Source organism: Mesoplodon densirostris, chromosome 4, assembly GCF_025265405.1.
Source record: "Mesoplodon densirostris isolate mMesDen1 chromosome 4, mMesDen1 primary haplotype, whole genome shotgun sequence".
Taxonomy (NCBI): domain Eukaryota; kingdom Metazoa; phylum Chordata; class Mammalia; order Artiodactyla; family Ziphiidae; genus Mesoplodon; species Mesoplodon densirostris.
The window spans coordinates 42,559,400-42,583,628 of NC_082664.1; the positions used below are offsets into that span (position 1 = coordinate 42,559,400).

General features: G+C 34.9%; 1 protein-coding gene across 1 annotated transcript in view; it reads left to right on the forward strand.

Annotated features, from left to right (window-relative positions):
- C4H14orf39 (chromosome 4 C14orf39 homolog) overlaps window positions 1-14,690 on the forward strand; it is a 52,770-nt gene extending 38,080 nt beyond the window's left edge. Inside the window, exons 15-18 of the mRNA XM_060098073.1 lie at window positions 1,267-1,272; window positions 1,564-1,702; window positions 5,555-5,609; window positions 14,491-14,690. Coding sequence (XP_059954056.1) covers window positions 1,267-1,272; window positions 1,564-1,702; window positions 5,555-5,609; window positions 14,491-14,690 — 400 coding nt within the window. The remainder of the gene's footprint in view (window positions 1-1,266; window positions 1,273-1,563; window positions 1,703-5,554; window positions 5,610-14,490) is intronic.
- The last annotated feature ends 9,539 nt before the right edge of the window (window positions 14,691-24,229 follow it).

The window sequence follows — 24,229 nt, forward strand, 5'->3', positions numbered from 1 at the left end:
AGAGAGAGAGTAGTATAATGAACTCTCATGTACCTATCACTCTGTTGGAACAGTTATAAACATTCTGCCATCTCGTTTCATAGATCCTCTTCCCCATTTTCCCTGAAACATTTAGCTGAAGGTGGACTAGATCCTGAGTACTTATCAAGTTCAATAGTATAAGATTTAAGATTTTCAGAAGAATAAAAAATGTATGGAAAAATTTTAAATGTCAAGCTAAAAAGTTACTATCACATATGGTAGGTTGTGGACATCATTGAATAATGTTCCAGCAGTCATTTTTCCTTAATGTTACAGTGTCTAAAACAAGAGATACCATTCTTTTAAGTAACCTTGGTAGGCATAAATATCTGTAACATCATTATTTAACTTTGGAAAATACAGATTTGTAGTTTACAGCCAAGAAAATAGTGCTGCATTCAAGCTCTCTGTTTAGTTCAATCTTTTCTTAAATCTGAACGCTGAGATTCTTCTAAAATATATGTCAAACAGATTTCACTTCATCAGGAATCTCTCACCTGTGTTCTACTCTCTTTTTTAAATTGCTACTAAGATTTTTATATATGAATGTCATGCTGTTGACTCAAACACAGCATGTTCAAAGTGGAACTCATCATCAAATCTGAGAACTGTAAAAGGATGTGGCAATTGTATACTAAAACCTCATATTTATGGATGAGAAAACCAATCTGTAAAGTGACTCATTAATGATCATGGAGAGAGTTATAGAAGTATCTTCAGACTTCTATTATTTAACATGCACTTAATAGCACTATGTGTAAGCATTTAATAAATATTGCTCCTTTCATATTCACAACAGCTTTATGAGATGTAAGTACATTATTATCCTTATTTTATAGATGAAGAAACAGAATCACAGGTGATACAACTCGTTGCTGACAGAGTTGAGATTTAAACCCAGGCAGTTCTGCCTCCAGAATTCATGTTTTAACCACGTGTTATATACTGTCTTGTCTAGTTATTTTCCCCAAATCATTTTATAACTTAACTCCCTTATGAAACAATCTGTCATGGCTGACTTCTCATTAAGACTAAAATTTTGTGACTGCTCTCAAGATCTTGGGGACAGTATAGCATCAGGCTTAAGAGCTTAGACTTTGAATCTTTGTTGCTAGCTACACTCAAATCCCAACTCTGGCACTTACATTCTTTTGAGCAAATCATTTAATCTTCCTATGCTTCAAAATCCTCTTCTCTGAAATGGAGGTGATAATAATGGTAGCTATCTCATAGGGTTATTGTGAGGAATAAGTAAATTAATGATGATGAAAATACATAGAATAGAGACTGACAGTATATTCTTAGTAGGAATTCTTTATTATCATTTCATAATTGATTATTCTACTTTAGTTAATATTATTCTCCACCCAAAACCATAGGTTTGTTTTTTTCTCTATAGGTTTGTCATTTCAATAACTACTTCCTCCCTTTTCCTGCTATGCTAATTCTTACCTTTCTGCCATTGCCTATGGTGCTTACCAGTCTGCAATATTTAATAATATGTATTTAACATTTTGATGATTTCTTATTTCTCTGTATCAGAAATAGAAATACAGCTACTGAATGTCAAACACAAAAGGAATCCCCTGGATTTTCTTTTCTTATGAGTTATACTTCTAGATCTCCTGGATTGAATTTATTTGATTCTTCTGTATTTGATTCAGAAATCTCATCACATCAGGTAATATGAGAAGCTAAAGTTTTATTTCTAAAAAAATTGTACACTGAAACCTCAAAAAGTTTAATTCTTTAATACTAAACTTCCTTGGAGCACAGTACAAAACAGAGGCAATTTATTTTATTAAAAAATTTTTTTATTGATGTATACTTGATTCACAATGTTGTGTTCATTTCTGCTGTACAGCAAAGTGAGTCAGTTATATATATATATATATTCTTTTTCATATTCTTTTCCATTATGGTTCGCCACAGGATATTGAATATAGTTCCCTGTGCTGTACAGCCAGAACTTGTTGTTTATCCATCCTATATACAAAGTCTGCCTTTGCTAATCCTAGACTCCCAATTCTTCCCTCCCCTCCCCCCTCCTTGGCAACCACAAGTCCATTCTCTATATCTGTGAGTCTGTTTTTGTTTTGTAGATACATTGACTTGTGTCATATTTTAGATTCCACATGTAAGTGATATCATATGGTATTTGTATTTCTCTTTCTGACTTACTTCGCTTAGTATGATAATTTTTAGGTTCATCCATGTTGCTGCAACATGGCACCATTTCATTCTTTTTAATGACTGAGTAACATTCCATTGTATATATATATGCCACATCTTCTTTATCCATTCATCTGTCGATAAACATTTAGGTTGTTTCCACATATTGGCTATTATAAGTAGTGCTGCTGTGAACACAGGGGTGTATGTATTTTTTAGAATTATAATTTTGTCTGGATATATGTCCAGGACTGGGATTGCTGGATCGTATGACAACTCTATGTTTAGTTTTTTGAGGAACCTCCATACTTTCCATTGTGGCTGCACCAATTTACATTCCCACCAACAGTGTAGGAGGGTTCCCTTTTCTCCACACCCTCTCCAGCATTTGTTATTGGTAAACTTTTTAATTATGGCCACTCTGACTGGTGTGAGGTGGTATCTCATTGTACTTTTGATTTGTATTTCTCTAATGATTAGCAATATTAAGCATCTTTTCATGTGCCTATTGGCCATCTGTATGTCTTCTTTGGAGAAATGTCTGTTTAATTCTTCTGCCCGTTTTTTGATTGGGTTGTTTGTTTTGTTGTTGTTGTTGAGTTGTATGAGCTGTTTGTATGTTTTGGAAATTAAGCCCTGTCGGTCACATCATTTGAAAATATTTTCTCCCAGTCTGTAGGTTGTCTTTTCGTTTTGTTTAAGGTTTCTTTTGCTGTGCAAAAGCTTGTAAGTTTGATTAGGTTCTATTTGTTTATTTTTGCTTTTATTTCTGTTGCATTGGGAGACTGACCTAAGAAAACATTGGTATGATTTATGTCAGAGAATGTTTCGCCTATGTTCTCTTCTAGGAGTTTTATGGTGTTTTGTTTTATATTTAAGTCTTTAAGCCATTTTGAGTTTATTTTTGTGTATGGCATGAAGGTGTGTTCTAACTTCGTTGATTTACATGTAGCTCTCCAACTTTCCCAATACCACTTGCAGAGGCAATTTTTTAATAGATTCTGAGTATTGATAGCATAACAACGTTTCCCCATTATCTTTATGTTTTCAACTTCAGGTGGCTCAAATTGACATCTGTTGATAAAACAGAATCTCAGGATAGCAATGATTTAAATTGCAGTTAAAGGCAGTTTAAAAGTTAATTTGGCTTTGTAATTCTAAACAAACTTCATATATTCTCAGTGTGAAAAAATTTTCAGGTAGGTAATTGGTCTTTTCAACTACATGTGTATGTAGAAACAAAAATTGACAGGATTAAAGGGAGAAAGAGACAAAAACACAAACTTAGTTGGAGATTTTTAATACCCCTTTCTCAGCAATTGATAGAATTAGGCAACACCATCAAGAAAGATCTTATATAAAATCTGAACAACCCCATCGACCCCCTTGACTTAACAGACATTTATAGAATACCACATCTAACAACTGCAGCATATTTATTCTTTTCAAGCACTGATGGTACATTCACCAAGATAGACCATATTCTGGGCCATTAAATGGCTCCTAATAAATTTAAAAGGATAGAAATTATATGGAGTATGTTATCTGATCATAATGGAATTAAAATTGGAAATCAATAAGATATTAGGAAAGTCCTAAATATTTAGGCCATGGATCAAAGAAGAAATTAGAAAAGATTTTGAAATGAATGGTTATGAAAATTCAGCATATCAGAAACTGTAGGTTGCTGCCAAAGCCAGAGCAAAATAACTTTAAATAATTTAATTAACCATTTAAATAATTAAATTAATAGAAAAGAAGAAAGGTCTGTAATCGGTGACCTAAAATTCCACCTTGAAAAGCTAAAAAAAGAAGAAAAATAGAAATAGAAATAGAAATTTCTATAGAAATAGAAATAGAAAACAAACAATAGAGAAAATTAGCAAAGCCAGAGTTGGTTGTTTGAAAAAAATTGACAAAATTTGTAAACTTACTAGATTGACAAATAAAAAGATAAAATTTACCTATATTAGGAATGAAAGAGAGGCTATTATTATGGCTCCTACTGGTTTTAATAATAAGAGAATATTATGAAATAGAAGACTGATAAGGGGGAACTTCACTTTTACATATTAAAATATCCTATAAACCTAGAGCAATCAAAATAGTGTGGTAAAGGTACAAGGATTGATTGATTGATCAGTGGCATGGGAAATGTCTTGAAACAAAAGAATTTAGAATGCGATATAGATAGGACCACAAATTAGTGGGGATAAATTAGGCATTTGTCTTACACTGTACACCAATAGATATTATAGATGCATTACATTTTAAAATGTTAACCATAAAATATTTCAGAAGAAATATAGGTGAATATTTACCAGATCTTAAGAGAAGGAAGTATTCTCTAAGCATAAAAACAGTGGAAGAAGAGACAAAAGAAAATAAAGAGGGTTTTGGTTTGGTTACATATAAAATTTTATATGTTAAAAAAATTTTAAGGCAAAATGATAATGTGTTATAAAATATTTGCAATAATATGACAAACAGTTAAGATCTTTATTATATAAAGAGCTTATATGTACCAGCAAGAAAATTGCTGCCTCAGTAGAGGTATGGACAGAGTCTATTTGGTGAATAGATAATTCACCGAAAAAGAAATTCAAGTGCCTTATAAAATCTCTGGGAAAAACAGCTTTCCTTATTAATTGTCAAAGAAGTATAAATCTGTGCATAATAGTATATATTCAACTGTGATTTATATTAGAAAAAAATAGAAACAACCTAAATGTTTTAAACAAAAGCATGATTGAAACTATATTGTATGTCCATATTAGAGGAATATTAAAATGCCATAAAAAGAATAAGGTTTTGGAAGAACAGTTATTTGGAAAAATGCTCATAATGCAATGTTAAGACAAAAAAAAAGAGGACAGAAAACTGTTTCATGATCCCATTTTTTGAAAACCCTGTTTTACAGAGAAAATGGACTCTTTTGGCAGCAAAACTTTATTTGAACTGACATGAAGCTGTAATACTTTGTATTATTTTTATAGTCAGGAAAGCAGTAACAACAACCTGATTTGTAAAAGGCCTTCAGAATAAAACAAAGTTAATTAGAATTTTAGGTTATATTAATATTCCAAAGTAGGAAGTATCCTTGGTATAATATATATATATAGCCTATTAATATTTTATCTATTGCCAGAGTCAAATCAATAAACCTTATTTTAATATAAGTCAATGATAGTTTTGAAGATAGGTCTCTTTTTAATTACAATAAAGCACTATATAGAATGTTGCAATTTTGTCTACCCTAATTATGCTTATTAGAAAAACTAGGCTTTAGAGTCTAATATAAATGCTATACCTACTGTTCTACTGATTTCATGAGTAATATTTAATGAAAATTATTTTTCAGTTTAATGAACATTATTCTGCGGGAAATTTAAATCTCTCATCACAACAAGAAAATGGTAAGTGATTTGAAGTTTGCTATATATAAAACCATGTTAACTCTCACCATTTGTGTTTAGTTTGTCTCTGATTTTCTTAGGCACTCAGTTTATTCTTTAAAAATATCCTTTACTTCTGCACCATTCACTAATTATTATTATTTTTTAGCAATTTAGCTTCTTCTCTCACTACTCTACCAAAACTTGCTTTTTCCAATATTACTAATGACTTACTAATTATCAAACATTATGAGTATTTTATTTTTATTATCATAGTCAGTCACTTTGCAGCATTTGATATTGTTGACTATTCCCATCTCCCTTCTGGAGTTTTTGGATTTCTTCTTGTCTCGCTGAGGCTTACTTTTTATTGGACCTTCTTTCTTCATTTATCCATTGATTAGTTCATTTATTCAACATATAAAAATAAATGTATGTATATATAGTATATTTTATATCAGGTACTGCTTCTGGCTCTGGTGATAGAATAGTGGACAAGAATGCAAAATTCTCATAGGGTTTATGTTCTAGTGGGAGAAACTGAAAATAGACAATGATTATATGTAAGGTAATGCACTAAAAAACAGTTGACATGGATTTGAATTGGCAGTCAGACTCACTGTCACAATTTTTAGTCTTAGATTTACTTAACTTTATAGAAAGATACAGGATAGGAGATAACAGCATGTACAGCATGTTTATCTTATTGAGAGGCCCACCGGCAACCCAAATAATAAGCTTTCTTTGGCTACCTCATCTACATGGGATATGTAAAGCTGCTATGGACAAAAGACATGATGCAGGTAAATCACCTTGACACACAAAAGCTGCAGCCTTGGTTTCCCACCTGAGAGCTAGGAAGGACTATATACCAAGTCACAGGTCCTCTAATTCAGGTGTAGTGCCACCCAGTACACTACTCAAACACATCATTATACATTTACCTTAATTCTTATTTTCTAAGAAAACAGTGCTGTGATGAGTCAGACTCCAAGGTCATTCTTCCAGGTGGGCCTGGATCAGCACAGGCCTGATGTTAACTCTACTCACTTGTGGGGATAAATATTATGAAGAAAACTAAAGCAGAGTAAGGGAAGTAGGGAGTATTTGCATTGGGAAGATAGTTGCTGTGTTCCAAGGGAATCAGAGAAGGCATCACTAAAAGGCAGCATTTGAGCAGAGACCTGAAGGAGGTGCAGGTACAAGCTACTGGGATAACTGTTCTAGGCAGAGGGTTCAAAGGCCTTGAGATGGGAGTGTGCTCAGCATGTTCATTGAACAGCAGCTTAATTGATATGATTGGAATCAAATAATGAAGGAAAAACTGGTAAGAAATTAAATCAGAGAAGTTGGAGGGAGAGCAAACCATAGGGGACACTTAGACCATTTAAGGACTTTGGGGTGTTTTTTTTTCTGTTTGAGATGGGAAGCTATTGGACAGTTTTCAGCAAGGACTGAAATGATCTGACAGGTTTTAAAAGAATTGTTTGGCTCCTATATAGAGAACAGACCATATGGAAACGTGGGGGAGATCAGGGAGATTGATCAGGGAGCTATTGAAATAGTACAGGTGAGAACTGATAATGGTGCGGATGATGTCAGTGGAAGTGGTGAGAAAGGTCAGATTTTGGTTATTAAGTTTTCTGAAGGTAGAGTTGTAAGGATCTGCTTATGGACTGAATGTAAGGATTAAGAGAAAGAAGGGTGATGCCAAGATTTTGACCTGAATAATTTTAAGAATGGAATTAACATCTGTTGAAATATAGAAGGCTGTAGAAGTTAATTTGAGATTGACAGGAGTTTAATTTTAGAAGTGTTATCACTGAAAAGCCTATATTAGATATCTGAGTGAAAGTAAGTAGGAAATTTTATATATGAACCTGGAATTCATTGGGGTGAGACATAAATTTTGGAATTGTCATAAATGGTTATTAAATGCTACAAGACCAGAACAAATCCAGCAATTGTAGACATTCTTTAAATGCGACTATCTAAAATATTAAATCTATTTACATTCTCCCCTTTGACATTCTCATTTGACACTCATTCACTTCAGCATTTTCAAATATTATAATACATATCTTCCCTCCCTGACTTCTCCTAATTCTCTTAAACTCCTGGACCTTACTTTTCTTAGCCTCCCCCCACGTTTTACTGAGATAAAATTGTCATATACCACTGTATAAATTTAAGGTGTGTTACATAATGGTTTGAAGTACTTATATTGTGAAATGATTCCTGCAGTAAATTTAGTTAGCATCCATCATCAAATATAGATACAATTAAAAAATTTTTTTTCTTCTTGTTATGAGAACTTTTAGGATTTAGTCCTTACCAATTTTCATATATATAACACAGTAACGTTAACTATGGCATCATGTTGTACATTACATCCCTAGTACTTATTTATCTTATAACTGGAAGTTTGTACCTTTTGACCACCTTCTCCCAATTTCCCCTCTCCGTACTCTCACCTCTGGCAACCACAAATCTGATCTCTTTTTCTGGGAGTTTGGTTTCTTTCTTTTCTAATTTTTTAGTTTCTACTTATAAGTGAGATCATACAGGTCTGACACTTATTTCACTTAGTACAATGCCCTCAAGGTCCATCCATGTTGTTGTAAGTGACAGGATTTTCTCCTTTTTTATGGCTGAGTAGTATTTGTATATGTACGAATACATATTTAGATATCTCACAACTTCTTTATTCATTCATCCATCATTTCACACACAGGTTATTTCCATATCTTGGTTATTATAAATAATGCTGCTATGAACATAGGGGCACAGATATCTTTTCAAGTTAGTGTTTCATTTCTTTTGGATATATTCCCAGAAGTGGAATTGCTGGATCATATAGTGGTTCTATTTTTAATTTTGTGAGGAACTTCCATACTGTTTTCCATAGTGGCTTTAGCAGTCTGTAATCCCACCAATAGTGCACAAGAGTTCCTTTTTCTTTTTTTTTTTTTTTAATTTTGTTTATTTATTTATTTATTTATTTATTTATTTTTGGCTGTGTTGGGTCTTCGTTTCTGTGTGAGGGCTTTCTCTAGTTGCGGCAAGTGGGGGCCACTCTTCATCACGGTGCGTGGGCCTCTCACTGTCACGGCCTCTCTTGTTGCGGAGCACAAGCTCCAGACGCACAGGCTCAGTAGTTGTGGCTCACGGGCCTAGTTGTTCCGCGGCATGTGGGACCTTCCCAGACCAGGGCTTGAACCCGTGTCCCCCGCACTGGCAGGCAGACTCTCAACCACTGCGCCACCAGGGAAGCCCAAGAGTTCCTTTTTCTGTACATCCTCTCCAACATTTGTTATTTCTTGTCTTTTTGATGATGGCCATTCTAACAGGTATGAGAAGATATCTCATTGTGTTTCTGTTGTTGTTTTTTTCTTTTTTTGGCTGCACTAGGTCTTCATTGATGCACGCAGGCTTTTTGTAGTTGTGGCAAGCGGGGGCTATTTGTTGTGGTGTGCGGGCTTCTCATTGCAGTAGCTTTTATTGTTGTGGAACATGGGCTCTAGGTGCACGGGCTTCAGTAGTTGTGGCCCATGGGCTCAGTAGTTGCAGTGTGCAGGCTCTAGAGTGCATGGGCTTCGGTAGTTGTGGTGCACGGGCTCTAGAACATGAGCTCAGTAGTTGTGGTGCACAGGCTTAGTTGCCCCACAGCATGTGGGATCTTCCTGGATGAGGGATCGAACCCATGTCCCCTGCATTGACAGGCAGATTCTTAACCACTGGACCACCAGGGAAGTCCCTCATTGTGTTTTTAATTTGCATTTTCCTAGTGACTAGTGACGTTGAGCATCTTTTCATGTACCTGTTGGCCATTTGTATATCTTCTTTGGAAAAATGCCCATTCAGATTGTTTGCCCATTTTTTAATTGAATTATTTGTTTGTTTGCTGTGTGTTGTATAATTTCTTTATATATTTTGGATGTTAACCCTTTATTGGATATATGGTTTACAAATATATTTTCCCATTTTGTAAGTTGTCTTTTCACATTGTTGATTGTTTCTTTTGTTGTGCAGAAGCTTCTTAGTTTGATGCAATCCCATTTATTTTTCATTCTGTTGCTTGTGCTTTAGGTGTCATATCCAATATTGTTGCCAAGACTCATATCAAGGATCTTTTTTCCTATATTTTCTTCTAGGAGTTTCGTGGTGTCAGGTCTTACATTTAAGTCTTTACTCTGTTTTGAGTTAATTTTTGTGAGTGATGTAAGGTAGTGGGTCTAGTTTCATTCTTTTACATATGAATATCCTATTTTCCCAACACCATTTATTGAAGAGACTTTCTTTTCTCCGTTGAGTATTCTTGGCTCCCCTGTCAAATATCAGTTAATTGTGTGTGCTTGGGTTTATTTCTGGGCTCTCAGTTCTGGTCCATTGATCTGTTTGTCTGTTTTTATATCAGTACCATTCTGTTTTGATTACTATAGCTTGAAATCAGGAGTGTGATGCCTCCCTCCTTGTTCTTTCTCAGGATTACTTTGGCTTTTCTTTTGTGATTCCATATAAACTTTTGGATATTTTTTTCTACTTCCGTAAAAAATGTCATTAGAATCTTTTTTTTTTTTTTTTTTTTTTGTGGTACGCGGGCCTCTCACTGTTGTGGCCTCCCCCGTTGCGGAGCACAGGCTCCGGAAGCGCAGGCTCAGCGGCCATGGCTCACGGGCCCAGCCGCTCCGCGGCATGTGGGATCTTCCCAGACCGGGGCACGAACCCGTTTCCCCTGCATCGGCAGGCGGACTCTCAACCACTGCGCCACCAGGGAAGCCCTAGAATCTTGATAGAGATCATCCTGAATCTATAGATGGCTTTTGGTAGTATTGGCATTTTAGCAATATTAATTCTTCCAATCTGTGAACATGGGTTACCTTTCCATTTATTTCTGTCTTCAATTTTTTTCACCAGTGTCTTGTAGTTTTCAGAGTAGAGGTCTTTTACCTCTTTGGTTAAGTTTATTCCTAAGTATTTAATTGTTTTGGTGTAAATGGGATCATTTCCTTTATTCCTTTTTCAGATAATTTGTTAGTGTACAGAAATGCTACTGATTTTTGTATGTTTATTATGTATCTTGCAACTTTAGTGAATTTGTTGTTTAGATGTAACAATTTTTTGGTGGAGTCTTCAGGATTTTCTATATATAAAATCATGCCATCTTCAAATAGAAATAATTTTACCTCTTACTTTCCAATTTTGAGGCTTTTTATTTCTTTTTCTTGCCTGAATGCTCTGACATGGTCTCTCAATACTATGTTGAATGGGAATGGACACTCTTGTCTTGCTCCTGATCTTAGAGGAAAAGCTTTCAATCTTTTGTTATTGTGTATGATGTTAGCTATGGGCTTATCGTATATAGCCTTTATTATGCTTATTATGTTGAGGTGAGTTTCTTCTATACCTAATTTTTTAAGAGTTTTATCATGAATGAGTTGAATTTGTCAAATGCTGTCTCTGCAACTATTGGGATGATCATATGATTTTTTTCTTTCATTCTATTAATGTGATGTATCATGCTGATTGATTTGCATACATCAAACCATCCTTGCATCCCAGGTATAAATCCCACTTGAACATGATGAATGATCCTTTTAACATGCTGCTTAATTCAGTTTGCAAGTATTTTAGTGAGAATTTTTGCATCTATATTCATCAGAGATATTGGTCTGTAGTTTTTTTTATGGTAGTGTCCTTTTCTGGCTTTGGTATGAAGGTAATGCTGGCCTCATAAAATTAGTTTGGAAATGTTCCCTCTTTGATTTCTTTGAAGAACTTGAGAAAGATTGACAATTAATTCTTCTTTAAATGTTTGGTAAAATTCACCAGTGAAGTCATCTGGTAGGACCTTATTTATAATTATATAATTGATATCTCTTTATATCTAAGGCATCTGTTGACATTAAAAACTCAGTATATCTGAAATCAAACTTGTTCTCTTTCTGATATACCTAATGGTCTCTCCATTATTCTAGTTGCCAAGACTCAGAACATCAGGGTTAATTTTAACTTCTTTCTGTGCCTGTGACTACATTCAGCTAGTCATCAAGTTTTATCAGTTCTCTCTCTGAAATATTTATTTTCTTTTCTGTTTTCATTATATGGAAATCATTATATTTCAAAGTCTTATTACCATTCACCTGGGCTATTGCAGCAACGTTGTGATTGGTCTTTTCATCCTTTCAGCTTACTTATAGATCATACCCCAATTACTCTCCTTATGCGTAATGTTGGCCATCTCATTGCCCTGGTTAAATACCTTTAGTGGCTCCCCTGGAGTAGCAAATTATGCTCCCAGTTTTCTAACGTAGCTCCTGAACCTTTTTGTCCTATAAAAATAATCTGTGCTTTGGCCATACTGAAGAACTCACTGCATCCCAAATCTGCCCACACTTTCTTACCCACTTTTTCTTCCTGAAATCCTCAACTCTATCACTTTCTAACCATCTTTTCAAGACCAAGTTCTCTTCCACAGAACCTTTTATTTTTCCCCTTTGACATTCCATTCCAAAAAGGTCTCTCCCTAAAAGGGCCTAGATGAAGGCTATTCCCCAAGCTGTAAAACCTGGGGCTCTGGTTGCCTAACAGAAAGTAAAGAGGATATTATCTGAAGACTAAGTAACTGAGTCTATGAAAACTTCCCAGATCAACAACAGATGGACAGCAATTGGAATTGACTCTCCATTAGTCATTTTTAAAACATGGTAAAAGTAAAGTAGCCATATTTAATTAGGTTAATTCTAGGTATACGACTTCTGCACATACTATTACAAATTATAAATTTTTAAGATATTTTTCTGAATTTTTAGTCATTGTTAACATAGAAATAAAATTTATTTTCTATTTTGGAAAAAAAAGCTCTTTCCCTCACTTTTCTGAATGTCTTTTTTAAAATACTTTTTTGTATCTATACCATTATTATACTGTCATTATTTATGAATATACATAAAATATTTTCTAATCATAGGTTCTTTGAGGGCAGGGACTCTTGTTTACCTTTGAATTCTCCACAGCACCTAGACTACACAGTAATCTTGTACAGTAATCTATTATTTTATTTAAGGTGATCACAGGAGTTCTATGAAGACGTCATATGAACTTCTTTTGTTCTGAAACTAAAATAATGTCAAATTCATTTTTCAAAGAGAGATTCAAGATTTTTAGTTCTTTCTGGATCTATAGCTATGTTATAGCTGTTTTCCTTTGTTTAAGTCTTATGGATATGTACTGAAGTGAGAAAGAGAGGAAGAACCCAAGGATCAGTCCATCCATCTGTCCATCCCTCCAGCCATCCATCTACCCACCCACCCTATTGCTGTTTGGTTGGCTCAGCTTTATTTAGGGTAAAATAACTGAGATATTTGAAAATATATGAAATTTCAAAGTGGCACAAAGTAAATTGTTCTGCTTAATGTATTAATTGAATTGGTTCTCTGTGGAAAAAATATAGATGCTTTAAAAGACTTATTTCAAGTAAGTCTTTGGATTACTGTACATTTAAAATTGTTTAATAGTAATTAAAAATTCTAATTAAGATGTTGAAAATATATTTTTATAATTATAGTCTTAAATAATATAATGAATGAAAAACAGTATTTTTCCTTAAAGGCAATTCTGGGAATCATTAACCAAGTAATTCTTTATGTAAAGTTGATTTCAAAAACTCCTTTTTTTTTTTTTTTTTTTGTTTTGCGGTACGCGGGCCTCTCACTGTTGTGGCCTCTCCCGTTGCAGAGCATAGGCTCCGGACGTGCAGGCTCAGCGGCCATGGCTCACGGGCCCAGCCGCTCCACGGCATGTGGGATCTTCCCGGACCGGGGCACAAACCCGCGTCCCCTGCATCGGCAGGCGGACTCTCAACAACTGTGCCACCAGGGAAGCCCCAAAAACTCCTTTTAAAACTATAAAATCCTTTTCACTGTTCTGTCAATTTCCTTGAACATTGCCACAAACAGTATATTGTAGTTATGCAATAAGTAATAGTTGAATAAATTTGACTTATACAGTATGTCTCAAACCTAGCATTTCTTTCTCCATTCCCTTTTCTATGATTTGTAGGTAATGCCAAGCTTTCATCATCTCTTTCCTGTTAGCCCCATTTCTAAACATTTTCCTGTTCCAGGCTTTCTACACATTCTCTCCTGACCTGAGTAATCCTTATAAAGCAGTTCAAATCTTGTCATACCTCTGCTTGTAAATTTTTTTTTTTTTTTTTTTTTGCGGTACACGGGCCTCTCACTCTTGTGGCCTCTCCCGTTGCGGAGCACAGGCTCCGGATGCGCAGGCTCAGCAGCCATGGCTCATGGGCCCAGCCGCTCCGCGGCATGTGGGATTTTCCCGGACCAGGGCACGAACCCGTGTCCCCTGCATCGGCAGGTGGACTCTCAACCACTGCACCACCAGGGAAGCCCTTCTGCTTGTAAACTTTTAATGGGTTTATCTTATCTATCAAATAAAGTCCAGATTCTATAGCTGGAAATTCAGCAGTCTTTACAAGCTCATCTTTATTAATTCCATTTTAATAACTCTTTGTTAGTTCTCAATGCTTCTGATAAGCTGAATTGACTTCTGTTACCCTTATATTTCCTTTGTACACCTATTTCTGTTCCTCTGTGCTATTCTCTCCATTTGAGATTTATTACTCCTCTTTCTACCTTATATACTACTTATTTATATACTTGAATTCAAATTACATGAAAGTGGGGTTTAAGTTTGGACCTGTTTAACCTTCCACAGTACAAAGGACAATGCTTTACACATAAGAGAAAAACAGTTAAATATGTTATTCAATGTTACCCTATTTATTGTGTGCAGTATACTGTAATTTGGTAGATTATAACCAAATTAATCATATTATGTAACATAAATAGCATGATATTGTAATATTTATCTTCCTCAGGAAACTTATTTGGGAAACCAAAAGGAGAAGATACCTTTACTTTTTCTTTTCCATCGGACTCTTCAACTCATACATTTGGAGCTGGAAGAGATGATTTTAGTTTTCCGTTTCCATTTGAACAGGATCAAAACTCAACACCTTCTTCTGTAAAAGAGTTTTCATCCTCCTCACAAAATACCACACAATTTACTTTATTTTGAACTAGTTACTAATTTATTGAATTATTTTACTACTCTGTAATCATCTAAGGCAGAAATTTACATTATTACTTAAACTATGAAGACCACTTTCTTTTGTTGATTAAAGAAATAATGGGTTACCATAGTAACATTATTTGATTATATTTATTCAAATATTGAAGGAAATTAAGACTGTGTAATCTACTTTTTTTTTTATTTGCAGCATTAGCTATCATTATTTATTTTGGTTTTGATTTTGCAAGCTATATTCATACAGAATCTATGCTTCACTGCTGCAGTAAAAGAGTGGTACTTTAATAATGATCTCAAAGAATTTATGTTATTGATAGTGAATAAAATGTGTTATTTTCTTCTAATACAACAAAAATTAAAATATTATCATTTATTCTAATAGCTTTAGTAGAAGGAAATTAAATATGAAAGGCTAGAGTAATTTCTGAAAATTGGTTGGTTGCATTAATTGTGATACTGTTAATATTTATTTTTGCTTAAACTTTTTTGAAGAACATTTAAAATTTGTTTCCTGTCTTCAACAAAAAATTCACCTTTATGTTTTATATGTAGTATTTGCTTGTCAATCAATTATATAGCTTAAATGAAGATAATTAAAATTTGATGAAATTATATAAACATAATTGCTCAATATCTGTGCTTTTTCAAATTAGTTGTATTGAGTTATCAAGAAATAAAGAGTCTGATCCATATCTTGATGTGTGACTGCTGAAAGATTTTGAGCCTCACCCTGTTTTCTTCCCTTCTGCCCCACATCTGGTCAAGCTGGTAAGAAAGCACAGGTGTTTCCTTCTTTGGCATCAGTGGGAAGTTCAAACCATGTATAGGAACATTTGCCATGGCTCACCCCTAACCACCATAAAAATCCAAAGCCAGTCTCCCTTCTCTGCTCTATCAAGCCATTTTCAGACCAGCTTGTGAGGCCTGGTCTGCTCTCCCCAGAAAATGTTATCATATGAGTAATAACTTTTTCATACCCTATTGGAATGTGTGGTGTCATCAATCTCAATATCCAAACCAAATTTTAGGTGAGAATCAATCTTGCTTCTTCAGGGTGTCCATAACATATCACAATTGTATTAAAGTAAACCTTCCCAAACTTTTTAGAAGTCAAAAGGATGGTGTAACTAATGATAGAATTTAAGGAAACTTTGGATTGTGTTTTAAAAAACCTTCAACAGCTGGTTGAAAGGTGAAAATTTCAGTTAAAAACCTGGAATTTTTCTTTTTATACCAACTATTAATTTTATTGTCCCTATGATTTAATTAATTGGTAGTTTTGATGTAATAAAGACATTTACTATATATGAGAAAGGATAGAAATGTAACTGGCTTATTATTTAGTAAGAGGTTCAAAACTGGTTTTAGCCTTGGGAAACCCACTGATTCCATGGTTTATTTTTACTTTAGAGAAATGTCTAGCAAACCAGTATGGTTAGATTTATCATGTATCAATAAAAGAGGTAAAATAAAATAAGTGTTTTTAAAGTATCTATAGTGTGTGTGACATTTTGAGGGCATATAAAAGAGCTAAAAGATATAGTCTTATACCCAAGGAATTTATAATTTAGTTGAGGAGACAAAACTTAGGAAACAAAAGCACATGTGAATAAAATAGTTGATAATCAAATTCTACAGCTTATAACTTGGTTTCTGCTAGAGAAGAGATTGAGTGCTTTAAGAATTAGAAAAGAAAGTCCATCATGGACCGGAAAGCTTAGGAAGGATTCATTGAGGAGGTAGGACTTGAATTAGGACTTTAAAGGTATGTAGATGATAAAATTCTTGAGTATAAGGTTGATGCCTTTTTCTAGTTTACATTTTTTATTGCTTAACTTCACTGGCTAGTGTTTAGTAGGATTTCATTAAATGCTTGTTGAATTTATAGAGTTGAACTGAATTGGTAAAGGAGGCAGGGAGGACTTTCTACGTAAGGGAGACAATATCATGAGCAAAAGAAAAATGCAATCACAAATTTAATGTATGTGGAGGAAATTCAAGAATAGACCTAATTGGAGTGGAGAATAATATGTAATAGGAAATTGAGTTTAATAGATATGGTACTGATTTGTAGAGGATCTTCAAGTGTTTTGACTTGATTTCTGAGGCCAATAAGGAACATATATCTTAAATGCCAGAGTTGCAAGAAAAAAGAAATGGCTGAGAAAGATTAAACAGACAATACAGTTAGAGTTGGGAGGAATTAGAGTTAAACCAATTAGGAGGCATTATGCAGTGATAAGTTCCAGGTGATAATAACTGATTGTCTTGTTGTTTGATACTCCTAACACCTAAAATTGGAAAAGTATACCTTAAGTATATTTGATTGAATACCATCTAGGTATAAGGAAAGAGGAGGAAGGAATCAGTTATTTGGTTGTGTTTGAATGTCACAGGTCCTCCAACTGGTGAAGGCAAGTGCAGTGTTTCTGATACAGATCACAAAAATAACTTTGTATGATCAAATAGCCTTCTAAAGACAATTTTTTAAAGAGCAATATTCTCCTAAAGATAGATGAAATCTGCTGTAATCTTCAGAATAGCAATTTGTCTCTACTTCTACTCAACAAGATTTCAGAAATATGAGGTTCCAGTTCCAGAACCCTCTCTCATGTAGTCTAACAACTAACACAGCATATCTTATCATGTTTAGGGAAAAAGCTATTTTAATATGTTTAGAATAATTTTTTCTCAACAATTACGAAAGGTATTCTCAGTATATGAGAGGAATATTCCAAAATCAGTCAAGACTCTGATTTATCCTCAAAGGAGCACACAATAATTACTGGGGTATCACTACTACTCAGTGGACAAAGCCAGGATCTCTCAGTAGACAGAGCTAGGAAACAGATGAATGTTTACTAATCTCTCTGTACATATATGTGTCTATCTAACTAACTAAATGCTCAGAACAAAACAAAACAAACATGAGCTTATACAGATAACTTCAGCAACATGAGGCTCATTTATTACCCTTTTGCTTATTTGTATAACTCCTTTCTCTGGCAGTGAGAAATCTGGCTTTTATTACCTACAACTTATTTACTTTCTGTTCAACCCTAGGATACATGTAGTTTCAGGACTGTGACCTCAGACCTTGTGAGAAATTTATTATAGGTCATACTACTTTTCTATGGCTGCTGTAGCAAATTACCACAAACTTGGTGGATTTGAAACAACAGGAATTTATTCTCTTGCAGTTGGAAGTCCAAAATCGGTTTTACTGGGCCACAATCAAGGCAAGACCATGCTTTCTCCTGAGGCTATGGGAGAATCCATTCCTTGCATGTTTCAGCTTCTGGTGGCTGCTGATGTTCCTTGGCTTGTGTCGACATCACTCCAATTTCCAAGGTCATTATGTTAGGTTTTCAGAGAAACAGAACCAATAGCACCATCCTTTTTCCTCCCTCCCCCTCTTCCTTCCTCCCTTCCTCCCTTTTCTCACTCTCGTCTATCAACTTGATTTATTTTAAGGAACTGGTTTTCATGATTATTCAGGTTGCACTTCTGAAATCTGTAGGACAAGTTGGCAGGCTGGAAATTTAGGTAAGGGTTGATTTTGCAATTTGGGTCTGAAATCTGCAGGGAAACCTGGCTGGCTAGAAACTCAGGCAGGGTTTCGATGTTACAGCCTTGAGGCCAAAACTTCTTTGGGAAACCTGTCTTTGCTCCTAAGGCCTTCAGCTGATTGGATAAATCATAGCCAGAGTAATCTGCTTTGCTGAAAAGTCTGCTGATTTAAATGTTAATCACATTAAAAAATACCTTCACAACAATATCTAGAATGGTGTTTGACTTAACAACTGGATACCAAATCCTAGCCAAGTTGACACATGCAATTAACCATCACAGCCAGCATCTTCAAATCTCTCTCTGCTCTGCCTTCACATGGCCTTCTCTCTGTTTGTGAAATCTCCCTCTGCCTTTCTTTTATAAGAACAAGTCATTGCATTAGAGTCCACCTGGATAATTCAGATAATCTTCTCATTTCAAAATCTTAATAACATCTGAAAGACCCTCCCCCTTTTTCTTGTCATATAAAGTAACACAGGTTCCAGGGGATAGGACCTGGGTATCTTTGGGGTGATATTTTCTAGCCTATTATATAGTATATAGTATTAGAGTATCCAGTCAAAACACTGTTTTCCAAAGTTACTTAGGATAGCTCCTGTCTTCCCTACCCACTTGATTATGATTATGTCACTCATTTATAATGCAGTTAGATTCATTTGTGGTCATCTGCATTTCATCTTGAGTTTATCTGAATTCCTGATTGATTTTTAAGAAGTAAAACTTCTTTGTGATGTGCAGTGATGTGCAGGTTTTAACAAATAGAGTTTCATATATCCAGCATTACAGAACCATACAGAACAGTTCCATCACCCCTAAAGTTCCCTAGTGTTGACCCTTTGTAGTCAGCCCCTCTCTCTACTTCCAAAGCCTGGAAACAGTGGACCTGTTCTCTGCTTCTATAGTTTTGTCTTTTCCAAAATGTCATATAAATGGAAATATATTCTATGTAGCCTTTGGGGTCTGGCTTCTTTCACTTAGCAAAATGTATTTCAGCTTCATCCATGTAGTTGCATAAGTCAATAGATTGGTCTTTTTTATTGCTAAGTATTACATTGTATGGGTGTAGTACAGTTTATTCATTTACCTGTTGAGAGGCATTTTGGTACGTTTTAGTGATTATGAATAAAGCTTCTATAAACATTTATGTATGGGATTTTATGTGAATATAAATTTTATTTCACCTGAGTCAATACCTGGGAGTAGGATTCTTGGGTTGCACAATAAGTATATGTTTAACTTTATAAGAAACTGCCAAACTTTTTCCAAAACGACTGTACTATTTTGCATTCCCACAAGCAGTGCGTGAGGGTTCCAGTTGCTTCACATTTTTTTTTTAGTACTCAGTATTATCAGTTTTTAAGATTTTAGCCATTCTAATAGGTATAAAATGGTATATTGCTATAGTTTTAATTTGTAGTTCCCTAAAGTCTAATGATGTTGAGCATCTTTTCACATGCTTATTTTCCATCTGAATATCTGTTTTCAATAAAAATTTGGGTGGTTTCTTTTCTTGTTGAATTATGCAAATTCTTTATGCATTCTGGACACAGGTCCTTTATTTGCAAATATTTTCTCCCAATCTGTGGCTTATCTTTTTATTCTCTTAACAGTGTCTTTCACAGAATAAAAAATTTTAATTTTGATAATGTCCAATCTATAATTGGAACATGCTTTTTTTTAACATCTTTATTGGAGTATAATTGCTTTACAATGGTGTGTTAGTTTCTGCTTTATAACAAAGTGAATCAGTTATACATAATATATGTTCCCATATCTCTTCCCTCTTGCGTCTCCCTCCCTGCCACCCTCCCTATCCCACCCCTCTAGGTGGTCACAAAGCACCGAGCTGATCTCCCTGTGCTATGCGTCTGCTTCCCACTAGCTATCTTTTTTACGTTTGGTAGTGTATATATGTCCATGCCACTCTCTCGCTTTGTCACAGCTTACACTTCTCCCTCCCCATATCCTCAAGTCCATTCTCTAGTAGGTCTGTGTCTTTATTCCTGTCTTACCCCTAGGTTCTTCATGACATTTTTTTTTGTTAAATTCCATATATATGTGTTAGCATACGGTATTTGTCTTTCTCTTTCTGACTTACTTCACTCTGTATGACAGACTCTAGGTCCATCCACCTCACTACAAATAGCTCAATTTCGTTTCTTTTTATGGCTGAGTAATATTCCATTGTATATATGTGCCACATCTTCTTTATCCATTCATCCGATGATGAACACTTAGGTTATTTCCATCTCCTGGCGATTGTAAATAGAGCTGCAATGAACATTTTGGTACATGACTCTTTTTGAATTATGGTTTTCTCAGGGTATATGCCCAGTAGTGGGATTGCTGGGTCATATGGTAGTTCTATTTGTAGTTTTTTAAGGAACCTCCATACTGTTCTCCATAGTGGCTGTATCAATTCACATTCCCACCAGCAGTGCAAGAATGTTCCCTTTTCTCCACACCCTCTCCAGCATTTATTGTTTCTAGATTTTTTGATGATGGCCATTCTGACTGGTGTGAGATGATATCTCATTGTATTTTTGATTTGCATTTCTCTAATGATTAATGATGTTCAGCATTCTTTCATGTGTTTGTTGGCAGTCTGTATATCTTCTTTGGAGAAATGTCTCTTTAGGTCTTCTGCCCATTTTTGGATTGGGTTGTTTGTTTTTTTGTTATTGAGCTGCATGAGCTGCTTATAAATTTTAGAGATTAATCCTTTGTAAGTTGCTTCATTTGCAAGTATTTTCTCCCATTCTGAGGGTTGTCTTTTGGTCTTGTTTATGGTTTCCTTTGCTGTGCAAAAGCTTTTAAGTTTCATTAGGTCCCATTTGTTTATCTTTGTTTTTATTTCCATTTCTCTAGGAGGTGGGTCAAAAAGGATCTTACTGTGATTTATGTCACAGAGTGTTCTGCCTATGTTTTCCTCCAAGAGTTTGATAGTGTCTGGCCTTACATTTAGGTCTTTAATCCATTTTGAGCCTATTTTTGTGTATGGTGTTAGGGAGTGATCTAATCTCATACTTTTACATGTACCTGTCCAGTTTTCCCAGCACCACTTACTGAAGAGGCTGTCCTTTCTCCACTGTACATTCTTGCCTCCTTTATCAAAGATAAGGTGACCATATGTGCATGGGTTTATCTCTGGGCTTTCAATCCTGTTCCATTGATCTATCTTTCAGTTTTTCTGCCAGTACCATACTGTCTTGATTACTGTAGCTTTGTAGTATAGTCTGAAGTCAGGGAGCCTGATTCCTCCAGCTCCGTTTTTCGTTCTCAAGATTGCTTTGGTTATTCGGGGTCTTTTGTGTTTCCATACAAATTGTGAAATTTTTTGTTCTAGTTCTGTGAAAAATGCCAGTGGTAGTTTGATAGGGATTGCATTGAATCTGTAGATTGCTTTGGGTAGTAGAGTCATTTTCACAATGTTGATTCTTCCAATCCAAGAACATGGTATATCTCTCCATCTATTTGTATCATCTTTAATTTCTTTCATCAGTGTCTTATAATTTTCTGCATACACGTCTTTTGTCTCCTTAGGTACATTTATTCCTACATATTTTATTCTTTTTGTTGCAGTGGTAAATAGGAGTGTTTTCTTGATTTCACTTTCAGATTTTTCATCATTAGTGTATAGGAATGCCAGAGATTTCTGTGAATTAATTTTGTATCCTGCTACTTTACCCGATTCATTGATTAGCTCTAGTAGTTTTCTGGTAGCATCTTTAGAACTCTCTATGTATAGTATCATGTCATCTGCAAACAGTGACAGCTTTACTTCTACTTTTCCGATTTGGATTCCTTTTATTACCTTTTCTTCTCTGATTGCTCTGGCTAAAACTTCCAAAACTATGTTGAATAATAGTGGTGAGAGTGGGCAACCTTGTCTTGTTCCTGATCTTAGTGGAAATGCTTTCAGTTTTTCACCATTGAGGACGATGTTGGCTGTGGGTTTGTCATATATGGCCTTTATTATGTTGAGGAAAGTTCCCTCTATGCCTACTTTCTCGGGAGTTTTTATCATAAATGGGTGTTGAATTTTGTTGGAAGCTTTCTCTGCATCTATTGAGATGATCATATGGTTTTTCTCCTTCAATTTGTTAATATGGTGTATCACATTGATTGATTTGCATATATTGAAGAATACTTGCATTCCTGGAATAAACCCCACTTGATCGTGGTGTATGATCCTTTTAATGTGCTGTTGGATTCTGTTTGCTAGTATTTTGTTGAGGATTTTTGCATCTATGTTCATCAGTGATATTGGCCTGTAGTTTTCTTTCTTTGTGACATCCTTGTCTGGTTTTGGTATCAAGGTGATTGTGGCCTTGTAGAATGAGTTTGGGAGTGTTCCTCCTTCTGCTATATTTTGGAAGAGTTTGAGAAGGATAGGTGTTAGCTCTTCTCTAAATGTTTGATAGAATTCGCCTGTGAAGCCATCTGGTCCTGGGCTTTTGTTTGTTGGAAGATTTTTAATCACAGTTCCAATTTCAGTGCTTGTGATTGGTCTGTTCATATTTTCTATTTCTTCCTGATTCAGTCTTGGCAGGTTTTGCATTTCTAAGAATTTGTCCATTTCTTCCAGGTTGTCCATTTTATTGGCATAGAGTTGCTTGTAGTAATCTCTCATGATCTTTTGTATTTCTGCAGTGTCAGTTGTTACTTCTCCTTTTTCATTTCTAATTCTATTGACTTGAGTCTTCTCCCTCTTTTTCTTGATGAGTCTGGCTAATGGTTTATCAATTTTGTTTATCTTCTCAAAGAACCAGCTTTTAGTTTTATTGACCTTTGCTATTGTTTCCTTCATTTCTTTTTCATTTATTTCTGATCTGATCTTTATGATTTCTTTCCTTCTGCTAACTTTGGGGTTTTTTGTTCTTTCTCTAATTGCTTTAGGTGCAAGGTTAGGTTGTTTATTTGAGGTGTTTCCTGTTTCTTAAGGTAGGATTGTATCACTATAAACTTCCCTCTTAGAACTGCTTTTGCTGCATCCCATACGTTTTGGGTCGTCGTGTCTCCATTGTCATTTGTTTCTAGGTAGTTTTTTATTTCCTCTTTGAATTCTTTAGTGATCACTTCGTTATTAAGTAGTGTATTGTTTAGCCTCCATGTGTTTGTATTTTTTTCAGATCTTTTCCTGTAATTGATATCTAGTCTCATAGCATTGTGGTAGGAAAAGATACTTGATACAATTTCAATTTTCTTAAATTTACCAAGGCTTGATTTGTGACCCAAGATATGATCTATCCTGGAGAATATTCCATGAGCAGTTGAGAAAAATGTGTATTCTGTTGTTTTTGGATGGAATGTCCTAAAAATATCAATTAAGTCCATCTTGTTTAATGTATCATTTAAAGCTTATGTTTCCTTATTTATTTTCATTTTGGATGATCTGTCCATTGGTGAAAGTGGGGTGTTAAAGTCTCCTACTATGAATGTGTTACTGTCGATTTCCCCTTTTATGGCTGTTAGTATTTGCCTTATGTATTTAGGTGCTCCTATGTTGGGTGCATAAATATTTACAATTGTTATATCTTCTTCTTGGATCGATCCCTTGATCAGTATGTAGTGTCCTCTTTGTCTCTTGTAATAGTCTTTATTTTAAAGTCTATTTTGTATGACATGAAAATTGCTACTCCAGCTTTGTTTTGGTTTCCATTTGCATGGAATATCTTTTTCCATCCCCTCACTTTCAGTCTGTATGTGTCCCTAGGTCTGAAGTGGGTCCTTGTAGACAGCATATATATGGGTCTTGTTTTTGGATCAATTCAGCCAGTCTACGTCTTTTGGTGGGAGCATTTAATCCATTTATATTCAAGGTAATTATTGATATGTACGTTCCTATTCCCATTTTCTTAATTGTTCTGGGTTTGTTATTGTAGGTCTTTTCCTTCTCTTGTGTTTCTTGCCTAGAGAAGTTCCGTTAGCATTTGTTGTAAAGCTCGTTTGGT